Genomic DNA, 22,410 nt, shown 5'->3' with positions numbered 1-22,410 from the left:
TTTAGAGGAAGAGGAGGAGGAGAGAGAGGAAGCAGAGACTGCCTGGACAGATGTTGAAGGAACTCTTCCTCTACATGCAGTTAACTCTGTGGAACTGAGCTTTGAAAGCATCACAATAGACTCTAACTTAATTCAATGTGAGCACGTAGAAGACGTTACAAACTTTGACTTGATGCGAGCACAAGACTGTGAAAAGGAACATGGTGTCCTTGATGAGGAGTCTGATGTTGACTATCAAGAGGAAAAGGCAGAGGGAGAGGAGGAAGAGACAAGTTATCCAACAGACTCTGCTCTCGGTCAACAAGTGGAGTCAGACTCCAGCGGAGTCCACATCTCCCAACCGGACAGAACCGGCATCGGTGACATCACCCAGATAGACTGTGAACACGAGAGACCAGCACAGACTGAAACAGACCCTGACAGTGGGGCGCCATCGGACCGCGAAGTAGAGGATTGTGAAGAGAGAGACTCGTCTCTGTGTCGCAGCCCTCTCAACCCATATGCTGAGGAAGAGGAGCGAGTGGAGGAGGAGATGGAGCAGGATGAAGGAGGGTTGAGAGAGGAAGAGGAGTTAGGAACAGAGTGGGATGTGTGTGACCAGTCGGAGCCAAGTTTGGACAGCAGCGAGGGAGTTCTCATGGATCATTCCCTCGAGCCTCTGCACTCAGTTGGACAAGAAATCGACAATGAATGTACACAGGATGTTGATGATCAAATTTCCTTTCAAGAACAAGTCCCCACAGAGATTAGTGAGACTGCCACAGCAGTAACTTGTGACACTGAAGGGACATCCTTCTCATCAGAGACTCAGAACTTAGTTATCCCCACAGATGTAGTCTCAGGACTCGACCTGAGACCTGGACAAGACCCAGATCTGGGCTCTACAATAGAAGTGACAACTAGCACCCCAAAATCAGACTGTGTTACTCCTCCAGACCCTCAACATGGAGACTCCCCACCTCCTTCTTCTTTCCATCAGCCACCCTCGAAATCGGACTGCTGTGGTGCTGGTTTGGATAGTAAAGACTCAGGAGCCTTTGTGATATCAGATAGTTTTGTTTACCTGGCTGTGTCGGCACCTCCTCAGGACCCCAGTGACTGTCCACCTTCTCCCCTTCAGGACTCCATCCCCCCAAGTCCTGTCCCCAAACCCCAATGCTGCCCAAATCCTGAGGAGGAGGAGAGAGCCTTCCTCTCCTCTGACAGCTTTGTTTACATGGCAGCACCTGAACGGCCCCAACCTGGCCCCTCAGATTTTGGCTCAGCCTGTGAGGATACTCAGGAGTTGGACTTAGACTCGTACTCTGAAGGGACCCAGTCTGGGATGGAAGGAGTAGAGTTTTTCCTTGGTTCTATGACGGGGGACAGTGACTGGGAGTCAGATAGCTCAGCTCTGGATTTCCCTCCGCTGATGTCCAGAGATCAAGCCTGGGACCAACTTGAGCCAGGCCTGCTCCAGAGCCTTTTCACACAGACAGAGACAAGCCAGGTGCAGGCCTGTAGGCCCCAGGAGAATGGGGCCCAGACAGGGGCCACAACTGGTCACACAGAATCAGGACAAATCTCTGAAAGTGAATCAACAGTCACTTTATCATGTGACACCGACACACAAGCAGAGGTATGCACTCATTTCAAGTTTTTGATGGCTAATATAATTATTTCCACTGAGCAGGGTGTTTTGGTTTTTTTTTTTTTTTTTTTTTTTTTTTTCATGATGAAAATGATTAAGTGAGTCATGCAGGCATAATGTCACATGATTTATTCAGTGATTTTATATGTTTGTGTATGTAGATCCATTGTTTAGATGATGCACTAACCCAGAGTGATTTCAGTGTCCCTAAATACAGTTCAGGTAAATTGAATCACTGAAAATCTAGTTTGATCTGTTTAGACCAACAAGACAAGACTGTGGGAAGTAAACACTGAACAAATATCAGTATTTATCCATAAAAGAATTAGAGAACAAGCCAAGACATAACATGGAAAAAGGAACTGGGTCAGGTAGCTGAGCGTTGAGTACAACTGATGTAGACATACTGTAGCATGGAAAATGTATGTGGGGGGTGAAGGTATGTAGACATAATTAGCTAGTTGTGTTTCAGTAGTAAGGCTTTAAATGATTGCAATATGATGCTCAGAGGGGGGTTTGCTACTTATGGGAAACTACCCTCAGTGTGCGTGTGTGTTTGGATGGGGGTCAGTGCTGATCGACACTGCATGCACATATTTAAGATTGATCACATGTTTGGTGTGAGGCTAAAAGAGCAGTGTGCGCCTGCGGCCTACTTATAATGTTGATCTCAAGTGCAGAGTTTAGAAGATTTATCTCAAGGGCATGGTGTTGTTGTGTTTACGGGCTCTGTATATAGTGTCCAGAATGCTGTTTCCATACACAGTCATGGGTCCTGGTTAAGCCCCAGCCGTGTGTGTGCGCATGCCTGTGGCTCCAAAGCAGTTCTGGACATTTTCCCCCCTCTTTAAAGTCATTTGTGAGAAAGTTTGGAGTTTCTGGCTTTCACTGTTTGGGTTGATTTGGTTTCTGAGAACACAATCAGTGTGTCAGTACAAAGCATGTGGCTGCTGCTGCGCATTGTCATGAATCTGAAATGGGTATCCTATAAATGCTGCAAGATTTGCTCGGCGTGAAACTGACAGCAGAGGACTGTTTCTGTGACTGTCGGACTGGTCTTCCAGCATTCATCTGCATTCAGTCTTCAGCTGGTTCTGTTTGTCACTTCTCCCCCATCAGCGTGTTTGACAGCCTGTCATGCTTTCTAGGAGCTCTGCTATGATTCAGTGTCTGGCCCACATTTGTCTGATCTGAGCTGTGTTGTCTTGCACACACCCTCCCACTGTCTAACTTTTTCAGTCTACCCATTATTATGTCAGTTTTTGCTTCCTCTTTTTGCATTATGAAAAATGCCAAAGTGAGAAAAGCATGAGGCAAAGTAAATATTTGTCATGAGAATCTGTCGATCAGTGCATTAAGGCTTCAGTGTCAGGTAGATAATACATAATTAATTATTCTCATCTTTGCATATTATGAACAAGCATCTTTTGAATTAGACACTGATGCTCCTGATCCCATGCTGATGATGGGAACTGTTGTTCCTCCTGGTCACTCTTTCCGGTTGTCTGGCAAGTCACAACTAATTCACCCTACCCTATCCAGCCTTATCAGTATATTTAACTATGTAAACACATATTTATGTGTGTATTAGTTTGTGTCTTTAACTGAATTTGTGTCTCGCCGCTCACATCTGTTTGTTCTCTGTGCAGTCACAGCGTCTCTGGCTTCAGTTTAATATAATCAGATGTGTTTACTCAGGGTCAGATGTAGCAGAGGCTAATTACATCTGCGCTGAGCTGCAGTGCAGATAATCTGTACCAGCATCAAAAATGAGGAAAATTTTTGTAGTGATGTGGCAAAAGCTAGAATTCCCACTCTTCATGGCTGTATATAAGAAAGAGGAATTTCCTCTGCATAATTAATGATGCAGGCATTGGCAACACTGTTTGCTCTGATTTTGTACCAGTCAAATTCTTGTTTCCCAGGTCAAACATTCGACATACAGATGAGCAAACATTTGAACAGAAATTGCACAAAAAGAAGGTAACCATTTGATCATCCAAACTTTCTCTAAGAAGATAATTTTTTAAAAACATCAACTCTTGGTATGCAAATCTGTATTACTGCTCTACCACAGAAACACACTCTTGTGTCTCTTGTGTGTTTGTGATGATGAATGAATGACAAGTTGGAAATTTGACTCTGGTTTTTGTTCACATTTCTGAAAGGTGACACATGCACTTTTGTTGGATGATGAAATCCCCTTTATTCAGTCATGGACCCCCTCCTGAACTGACTCTCACTCTCTTCCTCCCCCTCCTCCCTCTCTGCTCTTCCATGCTTGGACGGTTTTGTTGCTGTGATAAGGAGGTGAGAGGTAAATACTGTGGCTCTCTGTGAAGGGAGTTGCCTCTGCCAACATGGCTACACAAACAGTGTGTGAAGTTGTGTGGGGAATATAAACTTGAATATCAGATAAGAAAGTGCGAGGGCCAACTCAAAACCGTGGCCTGTTTTGTTTCTCTTTCCTTCCTAACTTGTCTGTGTCTCTTCTTTGCTTTTGTCTTCCCTGCTGTCTTTATTTTCCTCTATCGTACTAATTATTTTATCACATCCATCTCTCAACCCTCTGTTTGTCTGTCTTTCTATCTCACACCCCACTTCAATACTCTGCCTCAGCGCAAAAGGAAAATAAACAATAAAAACCAGCACCAGGCAATTTTCAAGTTAAGTTGCCGATAGGAGTTCATTGAGAAGGACTAATGTGACATACATGGGGAGGACAGGTAGACAGAGGCACAGTGACAGAGTTTAGAAAGACAAAGGAGCAGACACAAAACGAGTTGTGGCAGGCGACTGGGAGGCTGGGTGGAGGAGGCTATTGTTTTCATGGGGGGAGCACCTTTTAGCGCAACGTGAGGCTTTAGTACAGCGATAAGAGAGCTGCGCTGGCAGGCAGACACAAGCAGAAGGTCTTTGGATTAATACGCAGCTCATTTTAAAGCACAGTGTGTGTATGTGTGCCCCACAAACAGATAGACAGACAGATGGACTAGCTTTGCATGCTGTTTGATGAAGTGGGGAGAGGGAACGAACAGTACAGACAGACTGACCAATACACAGATAAAGAAAAGAACATGTTTCATTTACAACCCATCAGCTTTCCTTGTAGCTGCTGCCTGCAGATACAAGATTAAGAGTCTCAGAAATTACCCCAAACATATTCCTCATTTAATCTCATAAATGAACACATCACATGCAGTCATTAGAGGTGTTATTGTTTTTTGTTAAGTGGTTGCTACGACACGTGTGCATGAATAAGCACAGAGCAGGTTCATATGCAGTCTTTATTAGTCTTTTTTTTTTTTTTTTGCTTATGTTTTACTTCTCACCTTTTTATTAATTAGTTCAAACCACCTCTGATGCAGTAAAAACGATACCTCCCATAACTATGGGCTTTTGAAATCTGCATATACCACATTTTTGCTCTATTGCATGATGGAATAATGGAAACAAATGAGTCTGAAAAAGACTCGGCTGTGGAAGACAGATGTTGAAGCAGAGCGAGAGAGACAAACAGGTGGCTTCGGGACTGCAGCTCATACATTTGTATTTTGATTGATGTGATAATTCTGGTTCTGAACAACCGCCTCCGGGATAAACCTGTGAAAGATGGAGGCGCGAAGGAGTGGGGAGTGTTCAGGAACATAGAAAAGCATGAAAGCAAAGGGAGGAAGACATTGATCTCCCACTAGGACTGAATGGAGTTGTGGTTAAAATGTAAAAGTAGATCAAATATTTAAAGTATTTCCCAATGATTTTGCATATTTCCTTTTCATTGCCAGCTACTGCTCTCCTTCTCTCACAGCCATAACGGCAAAAGAACAGAGCTCTAAAAATGGCGGCGCAGTAGTTGTTGTTTGTTGTTTGTTGTTTGGCTTGACCATGTTTTCAAGAACCCCCTACACAAAAAAAAAATGTATCATATATTATACTGTCTTTGTCAGTCTCACAGGGAGTTGATTTTCAGCACAAATAATGGAAGAGCAGTACTCATGTGAATGAGGAAATGATGTGTATGTGAATAATAATGTGTCTCCCCCACCAATCGGACGTTATGGCGGGGGGATAAAGGAGAAGAGGGATGAGTTTGAGGTTTAAACCAGCAGGCTTTGAATGCACACCACATTTGCATGAGATTTGTGTCTGTATGCTGATGTTCAAATGAGGACACTGTTTGCAAATGGGATTTATTTAGCCATTAACCCCTCTGTCCCTGTGTCACAGATCGGTCAGTTCATGGCTTAAAGCAAAGCCTTTACTGGCAAACTCTCTTAGTACCAGCACACTTAGTTTGGAGACAGATTTCTGACATTTCCTTCCTCCAGTCATTCCTCATTCCATTAAAAGAGAAAGGAGGACTGAGGAAGGACGAGAGTTGAAAGACAGGAAGAGAGTGAGAGACGAGGGCTGAGGCAGGAAGAGGGAGAAGGGTGAGGGAGGAGATGTGGGGGAGAAAGGAAAGCAAACGGGTTCGGCCGTTGGTCAGAGTGAAGTGTAACTTTTCCCAAAGTACAGAATATTCAGGCTCCTCATTTCTTCCCTCACACATTAACTCCCACTCAGATCTCTGTTCTGCTGCTAGTTTCTTCTTCCTCTCAAGTCTGTTTTTTCTTTTTTTTTTTTTTTTTACCATGGCAGGAGTGTAGCTTTGCAAGCGACATATTTTTCATATGAAATCTTTCACAAGGCTGACAGATCATGTGGTTCTGGAAATCGGTTATGAAGGGACTGGAAGAACAGATGAGGACGTGGTTCAGAGCAGGCTACGATAGAGCATCATCCTGCATGTGCGCCTCATTTCTTTGACAATCTCTGGTTATTGTAAATTCATGTTTTGTTTCCTCAAATATTTTCAAATGTTTTTGAAGCAGTGTCTGTGTTTATTAGTTCACCTCCGAGTTCATGGTCTGTGTTCCTCATCTGTCCTGATCAAGGAATTGATTATCTGATTATCTGAGTGATGTTTCAGACAAACACCATCAGCACAGCTATTCTTCAGCTCAGCGTTATTAGCTTGACAGATGACAGCTAAATATAGAACATCCTCCCATGTTTTTATGTACAGCTGACATACAGTGTTTGTAACCCCCTAAATTTAGGATTGTTGCTCTTAACATCAACATCCATGTATGTTGTTAAATGAAGAAGCATCACAATCATGTGTTTTCACTTTCATGCAAAGCATTTGGCCTGATTTGCTCCCAGTCAGAGAGCTGGAGTCTTCACACGGTAAAACCATGACTGATGTAGCTCTCGTCAGAATAATCCCTCAAAATTAGCTCATGTGACAGAGATGTTGGCATTGGTTTAAAGTGGGAGTGTTTTTACTATTAGTAATGTTTTAATCACAATCTGTTCAGTCCTGATAGTTTATGTCAAACTTTTAAAGTTGGACTGCAACATGAAACTAAATTTTAATCTTCTTTTTTTTTTTTTTTTTTACCATCTTCACCTCAAACAGACCTCTACCATCTACCAGCTTCACCTCCTGTAAGTGAATCATGAATTCAAACTGAACCTCCCAGAATTTAACAGTCTGACTTTTATCTGTTAATTTAGACACAAATCACTGAGCGGAAAAAAAAAAAAAAAAAAAGTCTTCCCGGAAATATCAGTATTTCCCTGACAAACTTGAAATGATAATCTACCAAGCTGGTGTCAGTTAAACCAGATTTATCAATGCAAACAGCATGGGCCTGTCTCCCCTCTTCAGCTTTACTCAGATCTACTTTCATCCCAGTCTTTTTATCACCTGTCCACACTCATCTGCTGCTGAAGTGAGTTTGGGGTCTACATGGAGAAGGATGAGGAGGGACGGGGGGCAAAAGAAAAGAGGAGAGGTAGAAGGATGAATGATGACATGATGGGAGCAAGAGGAGGACAAGGATGACAAGTATGGTGGTGAAAGTTAAGTTAGCTCAGTGCGTGTGTTGCTGCGTTCTGGCTGAGGTAGGGAGGAATGACGAGAATGCGGGACATTTTCCAGAGCTCTGGTTTAGTGGATTCAGCCACTCGTGAGTTGGCGAGAAGGAGAAGAAGCAGAGAGGGCGACTGAAATCGAGATAGAAAGAGAAAAAATAAAGAGAGAGAGGTGGGAGAAGTGCACACGACCTGTAACGTGTTTGTACACAGACCAGTGAATGTTTAGAGGATAGATTTATGTACTTTCTCTGTTTTTTTCCTTTTCTGTTCCTCTGTATCTCACACACACACACACACACACACACACACACACACACAGCACAGGGTGGAGTGGGTCATGGCTACAGTCATTGTTGCTCCAGCCGACAGACTTCCTGTTTCAAGCAGCTATGACGCCCATCACCACAACACAGCTGCATCCAAACTGGACTGGAACACACACACACACACACACACACACACACACACACACACACACACACACACACACACACTCTGCTCATTCATTTTTAATCTTGTCTGAAGAGTCGTACCTGTACAGCACTAAATCTTTTACACACACATAATTAGACACATTGATTTACACCTTTCCACACTGTGCACTTGTAAAGGTTTTTAACTCACAAACGTACACAAACACACAGATCCTTGACATGTTTAAACCAGATGAACAGAAACCGGTAAACCTTTTGATTATGACCAGGTGCAAAGACTCAGAAACTTCATCTACAAGAATAACTCGAGCGTCACAATCTCTATAAAGTGCGTAAATACAGAGTATGTTCTGAATAATGAAAGAGAGAAGGCACTCATTCACACATATTCTGTAATAAATATAATGTCAAACATCTGTGCATGTTCCTGCTAATACTTTGGTTTTGTATCATTTTTGTGGTGAAAATGAACCAGGAATCACTGAAACTTGCTGAAACATGTGGCTTCCACGAGCTGCTTTTTTCATGGGAGTGACTTGATAGGAGATAGTTTTACTCTTGCAACACATGATGAACACTGTGGGGAAAGAGACATTTGTTTTTCAGATGTTTTTATTTCTGCTGGACTCTACACAGTAATATACAATGGGTTGTTTTTATTGAAATATTGAACACCCAAGACCATTGAAGCTTTTCTGCGAATGCCAGGCTGTTGTGGTATGACACTGAAACCCAAACCCCATTTTCACATTCTCCCTCTCCTTCACTTTAACTGCCCCCCCAGTAATGTCACACCAGCGATTTTCCTAAAGAGTCAGGATTGACCAAGCTCAGGCGTGCATGTGTGTGTTCTGTCTAGTTATTTGTGTGTGTCTCTTTGTGTGTCTCTTTGTGTGGCTGTTGGGGTTTGGCTGCCACAGCATCTCAAACCACCAGCCTTAATTCTCCCTCTGTGGGCCTATTCTGAATGTCAAGACTTTGTATGTCAGCGACCCACCGCATTGTTGCTAGAAAGCTCCATTTGATGTGTTTGACGAAATTAAAAGAATTTCATCAGCGGTGGTTTACAGCGTTCCCACTGGTCAGGGAATTGGTTGAATACCATGAAATTGTCAAAGTCGTTCCGTGGATTTGGTGAATTGGGGGATTTACCAGGACAGTTTATAGGACTTAAGCATAACTTTACTTTGTGACATTTAATGTATTGGCTGCTGGTTTTGGGCTGTTTTTCTTCTCAGCGAGAACAAGTCTAGTGAAAACCAGACTGTTTACCCCTTTGGAAAAACAGCATGAAGAAACCAGAGAAGAAAAAAAATGTTTAGGTCAGGGATTCCATCAATACCATTTAGCATTCAATTTAATGCCCATCACACGGGGAGTCAAACCTCTCTCTCTCTCTCTCTCTCTCTATATATATATATATATATAGTGACTTATTGACTGTGTGAAATTCTAATGGATTATATTTTTTTCTGTGTGTTAATGAACCCTTTGAGTGAAAAAAACTGTAAATTTAATGCTGGTAATTGCTTTGGACCTCCACAATTCCCCCGGCGGCCCTAATAGGGCGCTGGCCCCACCTTTTAGAAGCAGGGCTGTGTGTTTTTGGATACAGTAGCAGCAGATTTACTGTGAGAGAGGACCCATGTTGGCTGCTGCCTGGTCTTTTTCGTCCAGGGAAGTCAAGTCTGCTTGTATTTACTGTCGGATGGCTGCTTCTATTGTCATCACAAGATGGCTCCAGCTTTCCACTGTGACGTGTGTGTGTGTGAGAGTAATGTGGCCAGACAAGTGTAGTTGTGCATGTACTTGTTTAAATGTGTGTGTTAGTGTAGGCCTGTGTGTCTGCTTGTGTGTGATTAAGTGAGGGTTTTGGGCACCCATGCAATGTGTTAGTGTACTCTACAATATGTGTGTGTTGTCGACTCAGCCTTTTCCAGCCAGCCCCTTACTCGTCTAACCCTCTAATCCCCATAATCCCCTCTCTCCCCGTCCTCTTTTTTTTTTTCTCCTCACTCCACCCTCGTTTCTCCAGCTCCCTTCCTGTCTCCCACTCACCTCTTATCTCTGCACATCCCTCTTTCTGTCTTTCATCTCCTAATATCCTCTCACTTCTATATGTAGGTACGTAATGTGCTACGGTTTGCTTCCATTTGTCGTCACTGATTGAATGTGTGGTGTATTTTTGACTGCTGGTGTATCTGAGTGCACTTTCTCTGCACGGATATTTCTTCTTCTGCCTTTTATTAATTAATTAATGATACATTAACTCAGTCAGCCAATCAGTTAATGACATCCCCCTCTCTGGTTGTTTTGCTCTGCCAGGCTGTGGAGAGAGAGCAGGTGGACAGCATTCAGCCCAAGCTTCAGCACGTCAACGCAGTGGGCCAGGGTCTGATCCAGAGCGCCGCCAAGCACACCGACACCCAGGCGCTGGAGCACGACCTGGAGACGACCAACCTCCGATGGAACTCTCTCAACAAGCGGGTGCGGCACCTGGAAATTCACTATAAAACATGAAACAGCAAAGTTATTCTGATTTCTTGGAGTTTCAAGATTTTAGATTTTAGTCCCACAAAAATAAACGATAGCCATCATTTTTGCCTCCTTACTCACAACCCTCTCTCCTGTTCTCAGATTGCAGAGCGGATTGCCCAGTTGCAGGAGGCTCTGTTGCATTGTGGGAAATTTCAGGATGCTCTGGAGCCTCTTCTTAGCTGGCTGAGCGACACAGAGGAGCTGGTGGCCAATCAGAAGCCTCCGTCAGCCGAGTACCGTGTGGTCAAGGCCCAGATCCAAGAACAAAAGGTAACACAAAGGATGGCAAGGTGTAAAATAAGATAGCACAGCTAATGAGAAATCAGCACGTGCTTTTAGAAAAGGAATCACAAGAGATCAGCAACATGCACCAGTTAAAGTAGCATAAATGTTTTTCTTCAGAACATTGAGGGCGCATTTTAATAAACAGTGTTTTTCAGTCTTCTCAGGTTTTCCATTTTGGGGATTTGAAGCGGTGATCATCAGACACAATTTTCTGAGCTCTTAGCTTCTTACATCAGCATTCTTCTTTCTTTGAAGTGTCCTGTCAGGATGAATTAAAGTGGATTTGGGTTTTAACTTTAAATTTTTCAAGATTAATGCCATTGTTACTTTATTATATTGTTATAAGAGACCATTCTTCTATCTGTCAGACAGGATGAATTAAGATATTGTTGATATTCAGATGTCCTCGATGTCCTTTAACCACCAACAATAGATATTTGAATGGCAAGCACACACGCAAACACACAGTCAATGATCCGTCTGCCTGGCATCCGAACAGTCCCAGTTGATTGTCTGCCAGTCAGACTGGCATAAAAACAGACCCGCACACACACGTGCATGGTGGATTTGTATTGTTTTCAGACACACACACAGTTTTCCTTGTTTATCTAACATACACTTCCTGTGTTTGTGCACAAACGAGTGCTCTAGTCTTGGCCTGCAATCAATCACACGTGTTTACATCCGTGACGGAGAGCAGTGCAGCTAAAAAAAAAAAGAGTAAACGCACACTGAACTGAAAAGAGAAATGTAGGTTGCTCTTTATCTAGGAAAGGTTTGTTGTTCTTTAATGTGAGCTGTTTGATCCTGATTGTTGTGAAAGTTTGTTCTTTATGCACTATTTAAACCGTAGCACCTACCCGAATTAATTGTTCAATAATTCATATGTGACATTGAATTTTTAAAAGATATCTGGTAACCTGAGCCTTTGATGAGAAGTTGATAAAAGGTTTAACGAAATAATAAATGATTAACTTCATGAGCTCCAGCAAAAAATAGAGAAAGCTGGCAATGCAAAATATGTCAACTTCTCTTTCAGCAAAATGAAAAATATCTTATTTGGGGCTTCACACAACTGATGCAGTTCTGCTTTGTTGGAGCATCATCAATATTTTATATAAGTACATTTTGAGATTTATTTTTTATACAACTTCTGTTTGCAAACTTAATTAGATTTTAATTTTGTATTATAAAGCCACAGTGAACAGAACAGTTCATGAGGTGCACCTGCCAAATGTTTTAAAGAGGAGTTGATTCAACTGAATGGCCATTTGTGAGGCAGCAGGTTGCACTGTCAGTTTATAAAAATAAAGTGAATATTTCTCTTCCTCCAGCTACTCCAGAGATTGTTAGATGACCGCCGGCCAACAGTGGAGATGATCCGCGCTGAAGGAGAGAGGATCGCAGCCACAGCTGACACTCAGGACCGAGAAAAGATCCAGACTCAGCTCCAGAGTCTGGCTGAGAGATGGACTGACCTTCTGGACAAGGCCAGCGGCAGGTCAGTCTTCTCTTTACAAATCAGAGGGTTTCCAGGATGAGCTCTATGTGTGAGAAAATAAGCAGCTCCCTGTATTCATAATTACTGAGGTATCATAGAGTTCCCCTCAATCATTTCAAAGACTTCTGTTCTCACCATGCTGTCCGTTGAAAAGCAGCACAGGTGATATCACAGAACATATTTGGAAGTGGGTGCTGTACCTCAACAGTATGTTGTCCTGTGGTTATTTCCTGTTTTCTTGTTATATCACAGTGTGGCTTTGTACTTTACTTAAAGAGCGTTATCAGTGACATTGGTTTCTGTGGTCTAAGTAACTTATTACAACTTCCTCTTCTTCAGAGAACAGGAAACTCAGAAACACACTTGCAGCCAACAATGTGTGTTCATGATAAGATTTATCTTAGGTTGAAATGTTTAGAGCCCGTTCATGCTCGGCAACACACCAGAAGCCATAATATATAGATACTCCTGTCATGTCACTATTTATTGCTCTGTCTCCTACGAACAATAGCGCATTCTCACATCCCTGCATCTTCCTATGCCAGATGCTTCACTCCTATCTCTGTCCGTCTGAAGCACACAAATAATACACAAGTTTGCTAATAATATCTATTGAACATTTCATAAACACTTGATACCGCTGTTTAGATGCTGTTGTATAACATGAAGCCAGTGAAAGCAATAAAATGTTTCTGCCTCCTCCCAGTCATCTCTTGGTATTTTTGTTACCAACCCGTCCTTTCACTGTTGTCCCTCAGGCAGAGGCAGTTGGAGGAGCTGCAGGTTTTGGCTCTTCAGTTCCATGAAGCCCTGGAGCCACTGGGAGAATGGCTGAGCACCACCGAGAGACGCCTGAGCTCTGCCGAGCCAATGGGAACCCAGACCGCCAAGATCACCCAGCAGATCACCAAGCACAAGGTACTGTTTGTCCCCGAATGGAAAGATCACAGGGGATCATTTTGATCCGGCTCCTCAAGTGTTTTTGCTTTGGATGACTTCATGAAAATAACAAAGTTAAAAAGGAAAAGTCTCAATCTCCTGTCCTTAAATTTACCTTTCCATCCTTCTCGTGTTGTTGTTGTCAGTTAAAGTTGGAGGAATTGTTGACATACTAAAGGCTAAACTCAAGAGAACTGCTTATTCAATAGATTTTCAGGCGGGGCAGACTCGCAAATACTTTTTTTTCCCAATGTGTCCAATCAGGGGTTTTGATAAACCATCCTCTATCTCAGTTTAGCTTAGACATTGGAAGAGGAACATTGACGAAGAAACACAGAACATCCTCTTGAAAGTTCATCTTTATTTATTCATTTCAGGTTTCTCATTTTCATTTCAGCTGTGTCAAGTCTTAAACTTTTAGTCTTTTTTTATTCATTTATCCATTAATGTTTATGATTTCCTGTTTATCTATGATTTGTCATTTGCATGCTCATATTTTAAGTTTTTATCCATCTGTTCTTCTGTTCTTTTCACCTTCTCATCAAACGCACACACACTCTCTCTCTCACTCGCTCATTTGCACAACCAAACACACATGCACTTCCCAGGCGTTCCAAGAGGACGTGTCATCAAGAGAAGCTGAGGTTGACCACCTCGAGTCCCTCAGCCAATCACTGACCCCGCTCAGCTGTGCGGCAGACCACGATTGGTTAAGTGAGCGCGTGGGGACGGTGAGGTCAGGGCACTCGGAGCTTGCTGATTGGTGCTTGAGGCGGGCGGGCCTGTTGGAGCAGGCGCTGGCCAACGCTCAGCTGTTTGGAGAGGAGGAGGTAGAGGTGTTGAACTGGCTTGCAGAGGTGGCTCAGAGGTTGGCTCAGGTCTCTGTGCAGAGCTACCAGCCTCAGCTGCTGGCCGAGCAGCACAAACACACTCTGGTACGACTCGAAGAACACAATGAATGACAACTTAGGTTGATCACATGATTCGTTCTTAATATCGTTATTGATCTGTTTCAAAGAGCTATAGTACGTGGTATTCATAACATTTCATCATAGACATTAACCTTATTATATATGCAAACTTGACAAAGCTCAGATAAATCCAGTCACAGTACAGCGTGACAGTAGGCTATATTCTGAGAAGTGTTTCCCTCTAAATGATACGGATTTAAACATTGCACAAGGTTTTTACTTACACAAGAGAAAACGTGTGTAATATTCACTTTTTCTTCCCTCAGTCTCTAAATGAAGAGATCCTGAGCAGGAAGAAAACTGTGGACCAGGCAATCAAGAATGGACAAGCTTTACTCAAACAGACCACAGGTAACAAAATACACCATCAAACGTGATCAAAACATATCAAAGCAGCTAGACATGGTTACAAGAAAGATACTTCATTTTACAGCTTGTCTCGTCTTTTATCTGGGTGAAATTATTATGTGAAAGCTGTCGTTGCATTATATTTATTCTCCCAAAGGCTGAATTCATTTATGTTGTTTTGTGGAACTCTGTGTAAAGTTTCTCTGGAAACACAGACCAGGGTTGGAAACATGGTGCACAGTCAAACACTGTATCTGTTGTTTTTAGTGTTTATTCACATCCAAGCCACATATTTTTAGATCAGTGGTGAACCGAGCTGTAATGTGTGGTCAGTGTTTCTCTTCGCATATCAACAGTACTATTAGTTATTTGTCATCTTTCCTTTCACATCTGTGTTTTTACTATCAAATGCTTATTACATGTCTGACGTGTAATTTAATAAAAGGATTAGGACTCTGGTCAAGTTTGACCAGATGTCATTTTTCGTTACAGTCAGCATGAGGTTCATAAAAGTGACCAGATTGTGAAACATCAGGACTTTTATGCATCTGGATCTTTCCTCACTGACCTGTTTTTGGTTCTGCAGGTGAAGAGGTTCTCCTGATCCAGGAGAAGCTGGATGGCATCAAGTCTCGCTATGCCGAGATGACAGCCAGTAGCAGCAAAGCCCTTCGCACCCTGGAACAGGCCCTGCAGCTCGCCACACGTTTTGCCAGCGCACATGAAGACCTAAACCAGTGGCTGGATGGTGTGGAGGCAGAGCTCAACAATGTGGAGTCTGATGCTTCACCAGCATATCAGGAGAGACAGAAGGTGGGAGAAAAGATTAAGTGTATGTTTGTGTACATCCCAGAAAGATTTGTTTTTGAGGAATGATGAAAATTATTCCTTAAAATACATCTAAAAACACAGTTTAGGTCACTGGGGTGTGATGGTTTATAACTCCCAGTATTGCAGAGCACACTCATTGATTCCAGGTATATTATTAACTGGGGCAGTGAATCACTTTGTTGGAAAAGAGTGTTTGGAGCTAGAGTGCAAGACCTGACAACTACCCTTTGAATCAGCTCTCTTTTACACGTCACATTTCTCACACGTGTGTCAAGGATGCAGCTCCTCTTCTGTGTTTTCTTACTCTCCGTTCAGCCATCTGGAACAGCATGTGACTCCGGCTTCACAAAAGCTACAACCTTTACAACTTCTTCATCGATATTTTACACATTAAAAGGACTTACCTGCAATAGAAAAACAAACTAGTAGTTTGAATTATTTTAAAATAAGTTGATGACAACTTCTGTCTGTAGTGACATTTTCAGCCACTCCAAGCACCGGCCTACCAGCAGTAGAGTTTCCATGGAAACATTGATTTCTATGTAGTCAAAAACATTTTCTAAAAGCTATTGAAAAGATTATTGCCATTTAATATGTCGTTCCAGTTTTTTCACTCTGCAGTGGCATTTTCAGCATTTCACCATTTAACACATTTTCACTGTCACATTTAAAAAGTAAAGCGGCATCAGTCATGACAAAAACACGCTGGGGGATGTTAAGTTAATTGCATTTTTACATTTGTTGAGAGGTCTGTCATTAAAATAATTCTCCATTTGATTACAGCTTTGCTTTGTAAAACGAATCCCTCTCTTCCACTTTTACAGGAGCTGAAGAAAATATCAGCAGAGAAGCGTCTGGTGTTGGACACGGTCAACGAGGTGGGCAGCGCCTTGCTGGATCTGGTGCCGTGGCGAGCCCGAGAAGGCCTGGACCGCCTTGTCGCCGACGCCAACCAACGCTATCGTCAGGCCGATGAAACCATCACTCAGCGTGTGCAGCTGGTACAAGCTGCCATCCAGAGGTCACAACAGGTGCTGCAGGCAGTTTATTACTACGCTAAATGTTGAGCTGGTTAATGTTCGAACGCTGTGAAAACATGACCTCTCTCCCTCAGTATGAAGAGGCAGTGGAAGCTGAGCTGGCCTGGGTGGGAGAGACAGAACGCAAGCTGGCATCTCTGGGGCCGCTCAGTCTGGAGCCTGACGTGACAGTGGCCCAGCTGCAGGTGCAGAGAGCATTCAACATCGACATCATCCGACACAAAGACACGGTGGATCAGCTGCTCAGCACTAGAGATGACATCCTGGAAACCTGCAGTGAAGCCCAGAGAGATGCACTGATGGTATGTCACTGATGCAGCTGATGAGACTGAGAACTATCATATGGGTCATCTGTAGAAAGTCCAGCAGCTGGATCCAAAAATTCTTATCTGCCTGTCTCTGTGAACCTCACCAGGTGAAGACAGATTCTCTGAGTGCTCGTTACGACACTGTGAGCCAGAGCCACAGCGAGCGGTTCTCAGCTCTGGAGCAGGCCCAGGTTCTTGTGGCTCGGTTCTGGGAAACCTACGAAGAACTCGAGCCGTGGCTCGGCGAAACTGAAACCCTCATCACCCAGCTGCCGCCAGCAGCCATCGACACAGATGCTCTCCGGCTGCAACAAGACCAAATGAGAGTGAGAGACATTAATGTTTTAGCTTTCCTCTCATTATCGTCACAAATCAAAATGTCTACTTGGTGTTCATGTCCTTTCATTTCCACTTCAGCTGCTCAGGGAGTCTATCGCAGAGCACAAGCCCCACATTGACAAGCTGCTGAAGATTGGACCCCAGCTGGCCGAGCTCAGCCTCCAGGAGGGGGAGACGGTGACGCAGCGCTACACCGACGCCGAGAGACGCTACCTTGCCATCAAAGAGGAGGTCAAAGGTCGTGCTACGGCACTAGATGAAGCAGTGTCTCAGTCTGCACAGGTACGTCATAGATTCGCTCAATGTTGGAAAGTCAATGTTGCAGCAGTAGCTGCAGACCTGGGTCAAATATTTTTTAAAGTTTTTTCTGCTCCTGAGACTTGGAAGCTTTTGACAGGTCTTAATTTAAAAAATATTTCAGTAAACATGTTTTTATGCCCTCCAGTGGAGCTAGAAACAGAAAATGCTGTTTGACCCAGGTCTGTTTGTAGTTTATTTACTGTCTGCTGCCCCAGACAAAGCAGTGACGCCTGATGTGATTACTAAACAGCATGAGGTGATTTTGTTTTTGTTGCTTGGTTCAATAAATGAGAATGAATTTATTGCATAACGAGTTAAGGACCTCAGTTACAGCTAAGTTTTGTTGTCATTTATTTATTTGTGTTTTGTATATTTTACCATTTTAAAAGCCTGTTGGACGTCTTGTTGTTCAGGGAAAGCCAATTTTATTTTTCATTTCATGAGGCATCACTGAATCATCGGTGTTGCTTGTGTCGATAATGCCTGACATTTTGTATTGTATGCATGTCTCTGATTTAACTCATTATATTGTTTCTCCACCTCCGCCCCCTACAAACTGGTCCGTGTACTGCTCCTTCTCTTCCTCCTCCTGCACCTCCATGTTGTCTTTATTATCCCTCACTTCATCCTAATTCATCACCCTCCTTGTGACTCCTCCTTCATCCTTTGACTTAACCTTAATATCCCTCATCAATTTCACCACCACTCATCCATGAAACCTGTTCCCATCCCTCGTTCATTGTGGATGTGCTGTGTGTGTTGCACCCCCCCACCACCATTTTCTCCATGGTCACTGCTCACTGCAATCACCCAGCTGGTAGAGGTAAGACCACTGACTGACCACGTTAAACAGGCCTTCAGGCTGCGGTTACGCCGCATGATTTGGGCAACGAACAGAATGCAAATCAGTGAAGCCATAATCTTGGACCAGACAGCTCCTAATCAGTAATACTGATCTCACCTAAGTGTGGGGGACTATCTGTTTAAAGTGAACTACTTTATCATTAATGATCTTGCTTTTGGAGGATTTTTCAGTGTTCGCTGTCTCTCTGAAAACCACTGACCTTTACATCTTTATTGATTTACACATTGATCCAAATCATGTGACTGCCAATCCTGAGTGACCATAAGACTTAACTTAATCTCTTAGAAATGTCTGTTTTGATGTAGGATTGTATGTTTGAATGAAGCCTGGTCTAAAACTGAGGCAGTCGTCACAGTCATGTTTGTTTCAGACCAGACTTGACTTTTGTATCCAGAGAACCTTCTCACTCATTCATTGATCACTACATGAGACAACATTTGAATCTGTTGTTGTCTCATGTAGTGATCAAACAGTTTAACTTTAATCAGACGCTCATCAAGCTCATTTCATACAATCATACAATGTGTGCTCTGTTGTCCAAAATATCTCCTGTGTCCTTTTAAAGTGGACTCAACTGTGTTAATAGCTCCCTGTTGTGTGGTAGCTCCAGCTTTGTTATGCAGCCTGGGTGACATGCTGAACGTGACGTCCTGAGATATTACATAGAGGAACTAAAAGGTCTTAATGATAAATTTCTCTTATTTGTTCTGTATTCACTCCAGATTCTGTAAGAAGCATCAACATTAACACAGTCTGTCACAGATGGCTGCCCACCCACATAATATATCAGTATTTTCCCACTTTCAAAATGTCATCCGGCTATCAAAAGCCCAAACCCAGCATCCTCAACACTCTCCTCCCCCTCATAACTTTTCCTTCCGCCTCTCTTTCCGTCCTCAGTTTCATGACAAGATGGATCCCCTGTTGGAGACCCTGGAGGGGGCGGTGCAGCGCTTGCGGCAGCCTCCTCCGGTGGCAGCGGAGGTGGAGAAGATCCGGGAGCAGCTGGCAGAGCACCGAGCCCAGGGGCTGGAGCTGGACAAACTGCTGCCAAGCTTCTCTGCCCTCTGTGCCCGCGGAGAGGAGCTCATTGGACGAGCTGCTCACGACGATCCTGCTGCTCAGGGTGAGTGAGCTGGGATACGTCTGACACATAACACTTTGACCGTAGAGACAAATCCACGTGGGTGATGCCAGAGTCGGTGTTCTACTCAGACACGAGTGGACAACCTGTATTTTATTTCAAGAGTTCTGTTTAGTTTTTGTTTTTTTCATCATAATTAACCTGGGAATGATTTACTCCATGAAGCTTGCAGTTAAAGAGAGGCTAATTAATGCACATCGGTTAGATATAACAAATTTAGGTAACAACTAGAGTTAAACAACTTAATATTAACAACATGTAGGATGTGTGTTATTGATTAGAGTGGATCAGAAGAAAGAGGAAAAATAGAATAGGCTTCTACAATCTGGGTGAAAAACATTAAACCTTTTTTTAGGCTCTAGTCCAACGAGCTCACTGACTGAACAATCAACCAGCCAAAGTAAGTTGCTGTTTGGCATGAAGCCACTGGGCAGAGTCAGATCTGAAAATGGAGCAGAATCAGCAGTGCAATTCTGCATTTTTTCTCCAACGCCACAACCATTATGAAAGAAAACACATTTGTCTTTGTTAAACTGCTCTGCAAAGAACTTCATGGTTTAATACCCTCCAGCCCTCCACACGTCACGAAGATGAATGACCCACTGTGCAACAATAGTGGGAGTGGAAGCCTTCACTAACCAGGACTGGACATTACATGGAAAATTCAAACAAAGAAAACATTGTCACAATGTTTTGAAATCTCAGATGAGACTGCAGCTCTAAAGAATGAAGCAGTATTTCACAGTGTGCTCCCACTAACCTTTCTCTGCCAGTCTATTTACAACTCCTCTCCCCTCTCTCCTCCAGCCGTCCGTACCCGCCTTCTCCGCCTGCGTTCCCTGTGGGATGAGATCCGCCAACGAGCTGAGGAGAGGGAGGGCAAGCTCAACGATGTCCTTGACCTGGCCGGGAAGTTCTGGGCCGACGTGGCGGCGCTGCTGAGCACGCTCCGAGACTCCCAAGATATTGTGAGAGAGCTGGAGGATCCTGGTGTGGACCCCTCACTTATCAAGCAACAGATCGAAGCTGCTGAGGTAAATAAGAGGGGAGAGAAGTCGTAAACAGTAAAGAGTGAACAGTGGCATTCTGGGAGGAGTGGACCATCAATACGAGCTCTCTCTGTTGTTCCACCAGGCCATCAAGGCAGAGACAGACGGCCTGAGGGAAGAACTGGAGTTCGTCAGGACCCTCGGGGCCGACCTCATCTTTGCCTGTGGAGAAACTGAGAAGCCTGAAGTGAAGAAGACCATCGATGAGGTGAGTGATTAAGACTGCAGAGCCAGCCTATGTGATTCCCTAAAAACAGAAACAGACTGACTCTGCGTTGTCTTCCTGTCCTTCTCAGATGAACGCTGCCTGGGAGGGCCTGAATCGGACATGGAGGGAGAGAATGGAGAGACTGGAGGAGGCCATGACAGCTTCTGTACAGTATCAAGACGCCCTCCAGGTTTGTTCCTCAGATAGTACATACAGGCCAAAAATGTTTCTTGGCCTTTTGTTTTGTTGGATAATCATATTCAATCGTTCTGCTTCATTCTCAGTCCATGTTTGACTACCTGGACAACGCAGTCATCAAGCTGTGTGAAATGTCGACAGTGGGAACAGACCTGGGAACTGTCAAACAGCAGATTGAAGAGCTCAAGGTTGATATGAGGGTCACATCTCTCCCTCATCTGCTTCTGCCTCTTTTATGATCCTTCTAGAAGTTACACTGATACACCTTATGTATCCTTATTCTGAATATCCTGGAGTCATACCTTTGTCAAGAACTAATAAATGACTTGTTTCCTCCTCCCTCCATACACCCTGAGCAGCAGTACAAGGTGGAGGTTTACCAGCAGCAGATTGACATGGAGAAGCTGTGCCACCAGGGGGAGCTGCTGTTGAAGAAAGTGTCAGACCAGACAGACAGAGACATGATCCAGGAGCCGCTGACAGAGCTCCGCCACCTCTGGGACAACCTGGGGGATAAAATCACACAGAGACAGGTAAACGAAGCCGCATCTGGCAGCAATTTGTAGACAGCCACACACAGAAACCTTAACCGCTCCAAGGGCTTGATCCTGCACTTGACCTTGAGCCTTCCAGCCTACTGTTTTCCTACAGAAGTTGATGAAACTGCTCTTTGTTGGTATTCGGTAGGATTGCATGTATTTGACAGCTGCTTTTCATTACAATCCAAATATTTACGTTCCTATTTTTAAGCCTGCACTTCTGCCTGTCCTCTACCACAGCACAAGTTGGAGGCTGCCCTGCTGGCCTTGGGTCAGTTCCAGCATGCCCTGTCTGAGCTGCAGGCCTGGCTGAGCCACACACACACCACCCTGGACACACAGAGACCAGTCAGCTCTGACCCCAAGGCCATCGAAATCGAGCTGGCTAAACACCACGTATGTCTAAATCCCATTTCAAACTGGAAAAATGAAGATGTAGTTTTTCTAATCATGTGACTCGTACTTTTGCAGACTCCATATTTAAAGGATTTTGGCTCTTTAACTGTAATTTTCCAGTTTTCATCGCCTTATACAATCACACACAATTGTTTGTTTGGGTTTTGTTTTGTTTTGTTTTTTTTTTTTGCTTCTGGAATCTCGGCTCAGTTCTTGGATCTCACTGCTCAGATTCAGGTCCACGTAAGTAACTTCCTTCTGCTCCCTCTCTGATCTAGGTTCTGCGTAACGACGTGCTGTCCCATCACGCCACAGTGGAAAATGTGAACAGTGCTGGCGCTGAGCTGCTGGAGTCCTCACCTGGCGACGAAGCCAGCCACCTGAGGGATCAGCTGGATCAGCTCAATCAGAGCTGGGAGAGTCTGCTGCTCAAGACACAGGAGCGACAGAAACTGCTGGAGGCCGCCCTCCACCAGGTACTGTTGGGGAAGGAGCACCTACCTAGAAAAATGCGTGTCCTTAGCACAGCTTCCCCTCGAGCTGCATTCTGTTCTTTAGAACTCAGCTCTCATTTTGATTAATATGAAATTCTTCAAAACTCTTCCACACCAGCAGCCATCAT

General features: G+C 43.8%; 1 protein-coding gene across 6 annotated transcripts in view; it reads left to right on the top strand.

Annotated features, from left to right (window-relative positions):
- The window catches only part of macf1a (microtubule actin crosslinking factor 1a), a 163,196-nt gene that overhangs the window by 126,271 nt on the left and 14,515 nt on the right, over positions 1-22,410 (top strand). For all 6 annotated transcript variants that reach the window (XM_029513794.1, XM_029513796.1, XM_029513793.1 and 3 more), the window contains 20 exons: positions 10,315-10,476; positions 10,627-10,797; positions 12,147-12,313; positions 13,072-13,231; positions 13,861-14,187; positions 14,490-14,574; positions 15,158-15,384; positions 16,227-16,433; positions 16,517-16,744; positions 16,858-17,076; positions 17,168-17,371; positions 18,204-18,212; positions 19,155-19,380; positions 20,206-20,432; positions 20,533-20,655; positions 20,744-20,845; positions 20,940-21,041; positions 21,213-21,386; positions 21,633-21,788; positions 22,067-22,264. In XM_029513794.1, the coding sequence (XP_029369654.1) occupies positions 10,315-10,476; positions 10,627-10,797; positions 12,147-12,313; positions 13,072-13,231; positions 13,861-14,187; positions 14,490-14,574; positions 15,158-15,384; positions 16,227-16,433; positions 16,517-16,744; positions 16,858-17,076; positions 17,168-17,371; positions 18,204-18,212; positions 19,155-19,380; positions 20,206-20,432; positions 20,533-20,655; positions 20,744-20,845; positions 20,940-21,041; positions 21,213-21,386; positions 21,633-21,788; positions 22,067-22,264 (3,474 nt within the window). The remainder of the gene's footprint in view (positions 1-10,314; positions 10,477-10,626; positions 10,798-12,146; positions 12,314-13,071; positions 13,232-13,860; positions 14,188-14,489; positions 14,575-15,157; positions 15,385-16,226; positions 16,434-16,516; positions 16,745-16,857; positions 17,077-17,167; positions 17,372-18,203; positions 18,213-19,154; positions 19,381-20,205; positions 20,433-20,532; positions 20,656-20,743; positions 20,846-20,939; positions 21,042-21,212; positions 21,387-21,632; positions 21,789-22,066; positions 22,265-22,410) is intronic.

This window comes from Echeneis naucrates, chromosome 11, assembly GCF_900963305.1.
Source record: "Echeneis naucrates chromosome 11, fEcheNa1.1, whole genome shotgun sequence".
NCBI classification, from domain to species: Eukaryota; Metazoa; Chordata; class Actinopteri; order Carangiformes; family Echeneidae; genus Echeneis; species Echeneis naucrates.
This window is presented reverse-complemented; position numbering and strand designations above follow the sequence as displayed.